General features: G+C 38.2%; 1 protein-coding gene across 2 annotated transcripts in view; it reads left to right on the top strand.

Annotated features, from left to right (window-relative positions):
- MTA3 (metastasis associated 1 family, member 3) overlaps nt 1-11,623 on the top strand; it is a 194,699-nt gene that overhangs the window by 171,919 nt on the left and 11,157 nt on the right. For both annotated transcript variants that reach the window (XM_008569556.1, XM_008569555.1), the window contains exons 18-19: nt 3,825-3,911; nt 7,576-7,722. In XM_008569556.1, the coding sequence (XP_008567778.1) occupies nt 3,825-3,911; nt 7,576-7,722 (234 nt within the window). The remainder of the gene's footprint in view (nt 1-3,824; nt 3,912-7,575; nt 7,723-11,623) is intronic.

Genomic DNA, 11,623 nt, shown 5'->3' with positions numbered 1-11,623 from the left:
ACCTTAGCTCTTTTTTTTTTTTTTTTTGTCTTTTTCCGTGTCCGGCAACGGATCGCAACCCTCAGTGTCGCCCCCGTACCGGACCGGGACCGGCAGCGGGATCGCAGCCCTCGGTGTTGCTCCTGCGCCTCGCTCAGCCAGTGAGCGGGAACCGGTCTGCATGTGGGATCCGAACCCTCGGCAGGAGCGCCGCCGCGCTTCCCAAGCAGCGCACTATAGCAGTGCACCACCGGGCCGGCCCTCTTAGCTCTTTTTTGTACTTAATATATCATACTGGTTCATTGAGAGCTACCTCCTTTTTTTGTTTTGTCAGCTGCGTGGTAGTTCTTTTGTTGTACCATAAATTTAACCAGTTCCCTACTTAAAAGTTTTAGGTTATGGCCAATCATTTTCTAATGTAAATAATATTGCAAAAAATATCCTTATACAGATATTTCATATTGACATGTAAAATGGGAATGTGTTTTACAAGATAGATCCGTAAAAGTAAAAGTATGAGTCAAGCAACCTGCAGTTTGAACTTTGATAGTTGTTACGAGTTTCCCTCAGAAGAACTGCAATTTACCCTCCCACTCACAAAATCTAGAGAGTGCCTATTTCTCTAGAACCTTGCCAGCAGTGTTACTCGTCTTTAAAACCCTTGACTAGTTGACAGGTTATGAACAAGTTAAATTAGCTTGCATTTCTCATTTTGAGTGGATAGAAATCTTTGCATATATTCGAAAGCCATTTGTATTTACTTTTTTTGTCAACAGTTTTTGCCCCTGGCCTGTTTTCTGTTAGATACGAGTCTTATTGACTTGTGGGAACTTTTTATGTTTGAACAAAGTTAGCTCTTGATCTGTGATATGTGATGCTAATATTTCCCCAATTTTGTCTTTGACTTTAAGATGTATTTACCAAGCAGATCTTTTTAAAAGAAATTTTTAGTTGAAATTATCAGAAATCTTTTTATGGTACTTGGGTTTTGTGTCTTATTTAGAAATGCCTTTATAATTCTATAAGCAAATTCTACTGATATTTTAATTTTGTTTGTTTGTATTTTGGTGGCTGGCCAGTTTGGGGTCCTTGACCTTGGTGTTATAGGTGGCGCTCTTACCAACTGAACTAACCAGCCAGTCCTGATGGTTTTATTTTGAGAGGGATCTTGAAAGCCTGCCTAAGATGTTTTTGTGAATCTTAATTCAGTGCATATATTCTGCAGTTCTTCTCTCTCTTCTCGCACCCCACCATATTTCCAAAACATTGTAGAAAAATAGTCATGAGTTGCAATAAAAACAACAGTTTTTTTCCAGGTTTACGTTAAGGAGATAGAGATCATCCTCTGGGAAGTTAAGGAGATATAGATCATCCTCTAGGAAGCTAAAGACATGTTTCTCGAGCCCAATTGATTGACTTGATATACAGATGTTTTTCCTCTCTGGGCAGATTTTGATTCCTTCTGGGTTCTTTCTACTTTGCTCAGGTTGCTTTCTTTTTCTGTGCACTTTAAATGCATATCTCTCTGTTTAAACACAGTTAGGTGAGTAATGTGGGAGCAGGGACTGCTCAAGTGTGTACCAGATAATCCTATTTATAATCATTCCCTCAGGGCAGAATGTGTTTTTCCTACTGAATGGCTGCAACTTTTCTCATGTTAAATAGTGACTAGGTAGTCTTAGTACATTTCATTCTAATTACTATGTAGTTGAGACTGATAATTCTGGCCACCAACTATTTTCTTTAAAATATGATGAGAATTAGTGAAATATGAATCCTTCTAAAGAGCTTTGATCTCCTGCTCAGAGGTACTCTCTGATGAGAATTGTCACTTGGAACATCAAATAATTAATCCTACTAACTTAATGAGAAGTTAGAAGCAAATTAGTATAGTTTAAAAAGAAATATCCTTGGATATTGTGTTGATGACCCCTTTGTGGATGTATTGATCTTGTCAAGGTAATGGTAATATCTATCAATGTCCATCAATTGCAGCCATACTGGCAGTTTTCCTTTGGGGCTTATAGGTGGAATTTAAAGAGTGATCTTATTACTAGTAATACAGTGATTGCCTTTGTTGAAGACATTGAGGAACTAACCAAGATAATTCATTTCATCCAAGCTTTATTTTATTAATTGAGAAGAAAGAAAATGTTCTCTTATTCTTATACCAAATGTAACTTGAATTTTAGGTGAATTAGTAATATTGGGAAGGAATTATGTAGTATTAGCTTGTAGTGTTCTGACAGGTGTTTGATCCTTGCAGGGTTTGGGCTGCTTCCTGATGCTTATTTAGAGTACTCCTTCAAAATATGCTTATATTTCTGCCTGTACCTTCACTATTATTCAACAACAGGTGAAAGCCCTCATAGTTTACTTATTTATTTTTTCCCTGAGGGAGTCAACTCAACAGGAGAAGAAATTGCATCATTTATAGTTGTCAGTGGTTGCATAATTAGCCAGTGCTGGGGGTACATATTCCTGTTGTTTGAGGCTCTCTGCAGTATGTGTTTGTCTATTTTAATGTATTTTAAAATGCTGTTTTCATACCTTCTGTTTAATAGTTTTTAGAAAAGGGTTTTCTTGGTGAAAGGGCTAGAGCTCATGAAAAAGTTAATTGTTATTTTAAACTACTTGAGATTCTAGATTGATTTGTCCTTTTTAACACTAATATCATAAAGAATTCCTATGAATATCAAAGGAAATTTCCTGTAAATGTGGTCTCAGCTTTCAAAAGGAAAAATTCTCTTGTAGAATCACAAAAACCTGTAGGACATTCTTGTCAAATATTTGAAGTCAGGGAAAAGGCATAAACATAGAATTATATCAGTTACAAGTACTCGAGCTTTATGACAATATCTGTGAATTTTAAAAAATGTTTCAATATACATTTTGTTTTATCCCTTCAAACTTCATTTTTATAACTTGACTCCTTAGTATGAGAGGCAGCCATGTTCCACATCTACTCTTCCATCCTTGTGACAGCTAATTAAAACACAGTGTTTGTGTTGTATGCTTTATTTTTCCCTGTCTGAAATGTCTTATGATAGGGTATGAGGAGTGTGATGAAAACTTCTATAAGCTAATATCCATCCTCACAGTATCTTACTAGTCTGTTGGATGAAATGCTCTGTCTGCATACAGGTAACCTTTTAAATCTCAGCACTAATGACATTGAAGTAGGGTATGAGGAATACAAAACTAATGATAAAGTCAAATGGGCCATTATTCCCCTTGCCAGCCTCTAATGAAATGGAGTTTCGCTGAGATAGGTTAAGACTTCTCAGTGGGGAGCCGCTCATCTAGGCCAGGGATTGCCAAGTGCATTGCCTTTGTCGGCTGTCGTTCTTATCTTCCACGCCCGCTTAGTCTTGTATTAGGACTGATTCCACCTCCTACTTTATGGGCATTTTTCTACTATAGGAATGCCGTGACTACAAAGGAAGCATAGAGAGGGCTGGTTAGCTCAGTTGGTTAGAGTATGGTGTTGCAGCACCAAGGGCAAGGGTTCAGATCCCCATACCAGCCAGCTGCCGAAAAAAAGAAGGGAAGCCTATTTCCATTGCTTTTCAGATGGGTGCACACAATAAGAAAGCATGTGTGTGTAAGATGTATATTAGTTACTCTCATATGGGGCTTTCAGGCGAATGTTCTCCATGTAATCTGTCCTTCAGTAACTGGGAACCAGAATTAGAAATAGTTTTCTCTAACCCAAAGGGAAAGTATGCTGGTATCTGGTAGATATTTTGCACTGTTTTTCACTTGCACCTTCTATTTCTGCAGTGTGTGTGATGTAGTAGAGAAATCCAATTCATTGGTCCTCTTCATGTTTTTTTTCTCCTCAGATGCAGACAGACATGCTGAACTCTCTGGAAGTCCACTGAAAAGCAAAAGCACTAGGAAACCTTTGGCATGTATCATTGGATATTTAGGTGGGTATTTTCTTTTCTTTTTCTTTTTCTTTTTTTTTTGTTTTTTGTTCTCTGTTTCTGCTTTCTTTTTATTATTATTATTATTTTTAAATTTTATTTTATTTTGTCAGTATACAATATGGTTGATTATTGTGGCCCATTACCGAAACCTCCCTCCCTCCTCCCATTCCCCCCTCCCTCCCAACAACCTCCTTTCTGTTCGCTTGTTGTATCAACTTCAAGGAATTGTAATTGTTGTGTCTTCTTCCCTCCCCCTAGGTGGGTATTTTCTAATAGAGGAAAAAACTCAAAGAACAATTTCTGGGGCCGGCCCGTGGCTCACTCGGGAGAGTGCGGTGCTGATAACACCAAGGCCCCGGGTTTGGATCTTAAAAAAAAAAAAAGAACAATTTCTGTATGTTATAGATATTTGGCCATTCGAAATGGACATACCTAAACTAAATTCAAGCCTCTAAAATAACTGAAATTGTCTACTTTTATATGTATAGTCAGTTTATTTTGTTTTGGAAACTTTATTGCCAGCATACGCACACACACAGATTTATGGATCTGTGTTTACTTTTTAAAAAAAATCATTGAATAAAGATGTAACATATTCATGGAAATAAATACAAAAGCAAAAAGAGGAAAATAAAAATCGATCAATTATTACTTAGAGTATGAATATTCTTCATGTTTTTATTTAGATCCTTCTGCTATTTCTAACCTATGCCACCTCTCCCTTTAAATAGAGAAGGATTGGTTTATTTACATTTTTTAAAAAATGAGAACAAACTGACTTTTAATCTACCTTAAAAAAATATTTAAATCCCTTTAAAAAAAGTTTTGATGTGCCAATTAAGGTTACTTTGAAAGGGAAGCATTTGTATTGCTTTCTGTTTGTTATGCCATCTAACTTGGAAATCTCTGAAGATGATGGTTTCATTTACATGTTGAAAGATCACAATTAAGAATAGTATTAAAAAGTTACTAGGCAATAACCTCCTTTATTTTTTTTTTTGTAGTTTTAAGATAAATGATTTACAAAATAATGGATTCTCATGTACCTAGAAGTAAGAGTAACATGTTTTTGTACTTCTAATATTATTCATTTTTTTCAGTAAAAGTGAAATATGTACTCAGAGTTGCATTGAACTTTATTGCTTATCTTTCTGTACGAAAGATTTATAGTTATGAAGTGTTCAGACTTTGACATCCTATCTTTTTATTTATTTATTTATTTATTTATTTATTTATTTGGAGGAAAAGGTTTTATTACGTACAAGAAAGGTGAACAGTGGGGATAGCTCCAAAAGCATTATCTCTCCAAACAAGGGAAAGGGGTTTAGACATCCAATCTTTTAAAAATCAAAGTATAGCCTTGAACTTGGTATATTATCTGGTCCTCCTCATAGTGTCCCAGGAATCAGAAGCTCAAGTCTCCTCTTTGATATTACTCTCTCCCACCTTATTTCTTCTTTTATTACTCTTTGGCTAAAGAATTGCTTTGATATACCTGAAAATATCATATTGTTATTGTAGGACATGGTGGTAAAGTCCCTGAGTTACCATCTGTATCCCTTTTAGGACTGACTCCTGGAAACCCCTTCCCACCTTGCAAGGGAAAGTTTCTGATCATGAAAAATAGAATATAACATTGCATATTAGTCAGCCTTTACATTGGAAATTGTGTGTTCCTCCTGTGGGCAAATTGGTCTCTTTCCCTACCAGATAAGCCCCAAATGATTCCGACCTTACTAGTTGAACCACGTTTCTACACAACATATTTCTGAGTGTTTACTATGTTCAAGACACTGTACTAAGTGATTTGGGGAACACCAAGATGAATATGAACTTGCCCTAAAAAATCTTAGTCTAGTGGGGAAAGCACAGAGGTAAAAACTGTAAAAGAAAGGATTGGATCCTATAAAAGAATTGCAGGTAATATACATTAGGTATTTGGAGGAAGGAGTAGTTGTTTCTGATGAGTGTTAAGGACACACTACCTGAAGAAAGTAATAGTTGATTTCAGCCTTGAAAGAAGGATTTAAATAGATGGAAAAATAAGAAAAGAATATTATCTTCCCTCATGAGGCCAAGAGAACCAGATGAACAAAGGCTTCAGTGAGTCCCAGAACCTGAAAGTTTCAGGGAAGGGAGGTTGTCTGATCTGAATGGAGCATAGGGTGTGAAGGTTGTAATTAAAAGTGAGGTTGGCAAACCTTCATGTCATGTTGGAAAAAAACCCCACTATTTTAGGAAATATATAAGTCGCTTCTAAATTTTGGCAAGTGTAGCATTTTGACCAGACCAAGACATAGTAATTCTCAAAATCCTAACAGCTTTTCTTAAATTTCAGTAAATCAGGCTAATATCTTGGTCCCCACCTTGCACAGGAATGTGAGAAGGCAGGGTGGCCTGCAAGTAGTTGGCATGCTGGTGGATAACACTGAGTATCAGTGAGCAGGTTAAGCTTTGGAGAAAAGGTTGCCCAGTATTAGTAATAGACTGAGGTCCTTAAATCCAATTCCTACAGTATTATAATTTCTGTCCATCTACTCTAAAATTTTAAGTATTCCTGGGCTGTGTTGTGACAGCAATATACAAGTTGATCCTTGAACAACACAGGTTTGAACTGCGTGGGTCCACTTATATGTGGATTTCTTTTCAATAAATATGTGGGGAAATGTTTTGGAGATTTGTAACAATTTGAAAAAACTTGCAGACAAAGTGCATAGACGAGAACTGTCAAAAAAATTAAAAAGATATGTCATGAATGCATAAAATATATGTAGATACTAGTCTATTTCATCATTTACTACCATAAGATATATACAAATCTATATTAAAAAGTTAAATTTATCAAAACATATGCACACAAACATAGACTACTAGTACGTGGTGCCATTTGCACTTGAGAGAAATGTAAACAAACATCTGTGTTACTGGTAAGGCTAACAGGCAACAGTCGGCTGTTGGTAGTGAGGTTTTTAGGGAGTCAAAAGTTATACGTGGATTTTTGGTCTACACCCCTAACCCCTTCATTGTTCAGGGTCAACTGTAATTTGCTTAAACACTTGTATAACACATACCCATTATGGTTTTGCGATATATCCTTGGTCAAAGCATTTCTTCTACCTCTTGGCTATTATTGTGTGTGGACTTTGGTTTCAGATTTTATCTACATCAAAATGTTGGGTTGGGAGTGATTAACCCTGATCTCACACTCTGGTTGCATGACCAGAGGAGGAATCCTGTTTTTCAGAAAGCTCACACACCAGACAAGTTGCACGGTCCTGGTCTGACAGAGCACAGAGGTGGTTTTTTCTGAGGCTACCTCTCTAGATAACCCTTTGATTTCTGATACCTTGAAGCATCAGGTGCTTTATTCGCTTAGTAAATCTCATGTCGTAAGTGACCTTCTGGAGTGGCTTTTTTTTTTCTTTTCCTTGTGTTCACACCCCAAGACTCAGAGCTGCAGCTGCCAGGGGAAGGACCAGCTTAATTGATAACCAAAGCCATGGTAACAACACTTGAAGCTGCTTCATTATGCAAGGCCTTGGCTGGCTCATAAGGAACTGACTCTCAGCTCATTAAGAAATAAGATGTGTGCCTATTAGCCAATGTAAGACAGAAAATTTTAATACCATGTTCTGAGTTGAGAAACCTTTTTTCCCCTTGTCAGAAATCCATCCTGCGAAGAAACCTAATGTAATTCGATCTACACCAAGTCTGCAAACCCCAACTACCAAGCGGATGCTTACTACCCCAAATCACACATCTCTGAGCATTCTGGGGAAAAGAAACTACAGTCATCACAATGGCCTGGATGGTATGTAAGCCCAGGGATTCCAGAGGCTGTCCTTATAGGCCAGGCCACTCTACCCTTGCATGTTCAAATGTGTCATCTGCCACACCCAAGAATGTACAGTCAGCCCTCCATGTCCTGTGGGTTTCACATCCATGGATTCAATCCATGGAATTCAATATTTCGATGCATATTGAAAATATTTGAAAAAAATAATTGTGTCTGTACTGAACACATACAGACTTCTCTTGTCATTATTCCCCAAACAATGCAGTATAACAACTATTTTTACCTAGCATTTACATTGTACTAGGTATTATAAGTAATATAGAGATGATTTAAAGTGTACAGGAGGATGTGCCTAGGTTATGTGCAAGTACTACACCAATTTAAATGAGCATCCACAGATTTTGCATCCTCGGGAGGTCCTGGAACCAATCCCCCATGGATACCGAGGGACAACTGTATTACAAACAGGTTCTACTCCATGAATGATCTAAATGTGTGATAGGGGGAATAAAGGAGAAGACTGCCATGTGTCCCAGTGAAGACATTTTGCCAAGGAATATTTCTCCATCTCATCAGGAGGTACCTTTGCTCAGAACTCCTGTTAAAAGGCTTGTTTGGAGGTGAAGTGTGTAGTTAGCAGGTTACTTCTGCTGGGTAATAATGTTCTTGCTGAGATGCACCCTCACTGCTCATTTCATTTTCCTTGAGCAGAAGGGATTATTTCACCTTATATCTGAGACATCAGTGCTCTCTGGGGGCTCTTCAGTGTTTCGTGGATCATTTTGAATTTGGTGTTTGTCTCCTACTTCTTTCACCTTATAAATTTTTTTAATTGCTCAAGAGTGCTACAAGTCATGAAAGAAATTGCCTGGGTGAAGTTCTAAATATAGAAATAATAACTTTTTTTGAAATGGAAAAACTGAGAAACACCACTTTTTATCCAAAGTACGTCTCTTGAGCTTGGCCATATAATGACTCTTCAGGTGGAATTGAATTATCTTCCCATTCGGACTATAAACAAAACCATAATAAATCATCCAGGCAGTATATATTGTTCACTTCAAAAGCCCTGGAATTTGAAGCTGCCTTTATTGTTTAAGTGTTGGCATTTATTTATGAATAAAACTCTCTCCAGGCTTTTCATGCCTTATGGAACTCTCAATTCCTTCAGTGACAGTAAATTATTTATAATGAGGCCCTAGGGCAAGGATGTGGAATAGACCTCCTAATAATAATTTTCCAAGGTTATTTTCCTTCAGTATGACTTTTGATGGTCATAATCATGTCAAAGTGAGTAAAAAATTGAGGCTGAGGAGTTTAGTCTGCATTTACAGGGTATCAATGTGTTGTAGATATGGTTTTCAAGAATTAAGCTACACAGCGGTCTTGCAGAAACTTCCTTGCTAAAGAGAACATTGGCCATCCTTGCCACAATATGCCTGATATCTAGGCAGCAGAAGACCAAGGAAGGATTGTGTCAAAATGTGAAGCTTGGATTTCTTTTCAGCTTCTCCTTGCTCGTAGCCAAGGGCCTTTGGATTCAGGCTTAAATGGAATCGGAATCTTTCTTTTCTTTTCCATCTTATCACCTCTCTGGCCTCTCTAGATGTATAGTCCTGCTGCAGAAAGCATAAAGTAAGTTCTGGTTCATTGACATATAAATATATAACTTGTGTGAGTGTGAGATGAGAGTGTGTGCATGTCTGTATAAAGAATATATAAACATATGTAAGCATATATAATATAAACGTATTTACAAATATATATATAATATATATAATATATATATATATATTTACAAATATATATATAAAATATATATATATTTACAAATATATATATATATATTCTTTATGGGAAAAAGACTGTCATTGTGACGGGTGTTGCAATAGCAGCTTTCTGGTATCTTCTTACACTTATACCCTGTGGTCATTCTGGACTCCAGTTCTGACCCTGCACTGCAGCTTCTGTTGCTCTTTCCTCAGTGTCACAGGTACTCATCTCCTTGGGATTTCTTTAAAATACCACCTCGAAGAGTTGCCTCTGTGGGGCTGGTTTGTCCCATTTCTCTCTGAATGAATGCTGTTGCAAGATCATTGCTTCTCTGCTCTGAACAGGAGAATGGACAGAGCATGTAATGAATCATTGCTGTTATATTGACTGAGACCTTCACCCTTGTTGGGGAAGACACTCATCTTGTTTTCTGGAGAGACCTAGGAGTTGAAACACTTCTTTCTTCCAGACCCATTTGTCTTTGCTTTCCTGTAATGGTGTGGAGAAGTCTGTCATGGTATGGAGAGGAAGTCCCAGCACCATGCTAACTCCCTTACCTGTTATCTTATTTAATTCACATGACAAGAAGTTCCAGGAGGTCAGGGAATGTGTTTTGCATACTATTGGATCTCTACGCCTAGCACTGTGCCTGGCACTTAGTAGGCGCTCAGTATATACTAATAGTAGGCGCTCAGTATATACTAATAGTGTAAATGAAAATGATTGAGAAAAATGAGACCTAAAGAGGTGAATTAAATTTTCCAGAGTTACCAGGTATTACATAGATGGGTTTGGATTAACACTCAGGTGTGACAGGTTCTAGAATCTGCTCTTTTAACCACTGTTATAAAGGAAGCTGTGGCTTCTAAGTGTGCTGTATTAGTCCTGTCAGCAATGTGGAAATTATATAAGTTATTGTAACAGCTAATTTAATGTAAGAAACCAATATGGCAGATATTGGAGGAGCAATAAGGAACAATCAGTGTGTGTGTGGCAGGGGGTGGGGGGAGCACAGGAAACAGTCACCATTCCTAGGGCTAGGAAAGCACAAGGAAGAAGTTGGGGTTATCACAACCTAGGAGCTCAAGGAGGGCCCCAAGGAGCTGGAGCCCAGCCCCAGTGCAAGCATCTCTCAGGAGGTGTCATAAGGCTGGTTCTGAGACAAACTGCTGCTGCTACTTGGGGTGATGCTGACAGCTTTGCAGGCCCCTTCTAGCACCCCCTGCTGGCGTAACGGAGGCAGATGGCAAAGGAGAAATGCCTTTGTAGAGTGCCAGCCCCAGCATCAAAACGCAGAGTTTAGATGGGCGTGTGTGGAGCTGAGAAATGAGTGTAACAGAAACACACAGTTTAGAAAGTGCCCACATTCTTGTATTCCTAAGGATACAAGAATGTGTATCCTTTTCTTTGGGGTAATGGGCCTGTTTCTTATTTCCTCGGGATATAGGATCCTGACTAACCTGAGTTTCCAAGATGAACTCAAAGTACTCGGAGAAATGTTCAGCTAATAGTGCGTTTTCATGGGATAGTTAATAACATCATTTACTGAAGTAGATGGATGCAAACTCATGGGAAAGGCCTGGCCTGTGTGATCCAATAATAAAATCAATTAGCACCTCTTCTTCTTTTTTTTTTTCTTTAAAGATGATCAGTAAGGGGATCTTAACCCTTGACTTGGTGTTGTCAGCACCATGCTCTCCCAAGTGAGCTAACTGGCCATCCCTATATAGGGATCCGAACACCGTGGCCTTGGTGTTATCAGTACCACGTTCTCCCAAGTGAGCCACAGGCCAGCCCGTAGCACTGCTTCTTAATTGTCAGCATGTCAGATGGATGAGCACACCAAACAGGATGTTGATGAACACAACTAATTTTAACTGGATACAAAATCTGGTTCTACTGAAATGTTTAGGTCTTTCAGCAGTAGGGCTTTCTCTTGCCTCCTCAGTGGTTTGCCTCCTCCGCTACCTTCTACCTTTGCATTTCGGATTCTTATGATGGGAAAAGAGTGTCTGGATTTCAGCTAGCAGAAAGGCTTTTGCCTGGCTTTTATTTTTATTTTTTTCAAATGATGAACAAGTTCTTATTACCTACCTTCCTAAAAGTCACTGTCTTTCACCTGGCCCTGGTGCAGGCCCTGTAA

Source organism: Galeopterus variegatus, unplaced genomic scaffold, assembly GCF_000696425.1.
Source record: "Galeopterus variegatus unplaced genomic scaffold, G_variegatus-3.0.2 Scaffold511, whole genome shotgun sequence".
Classification (NCBI taxonomy): domain Eukaryota; kingdom Metazoa; phylum Chordata; class Mammalia; order Dermoptera; family Cynocephalidae; genus Galeopterus; species Galeopterus variegatus.
This window is presented reverse-complemented; position numbering and strand designations above follow the sequence as displayed.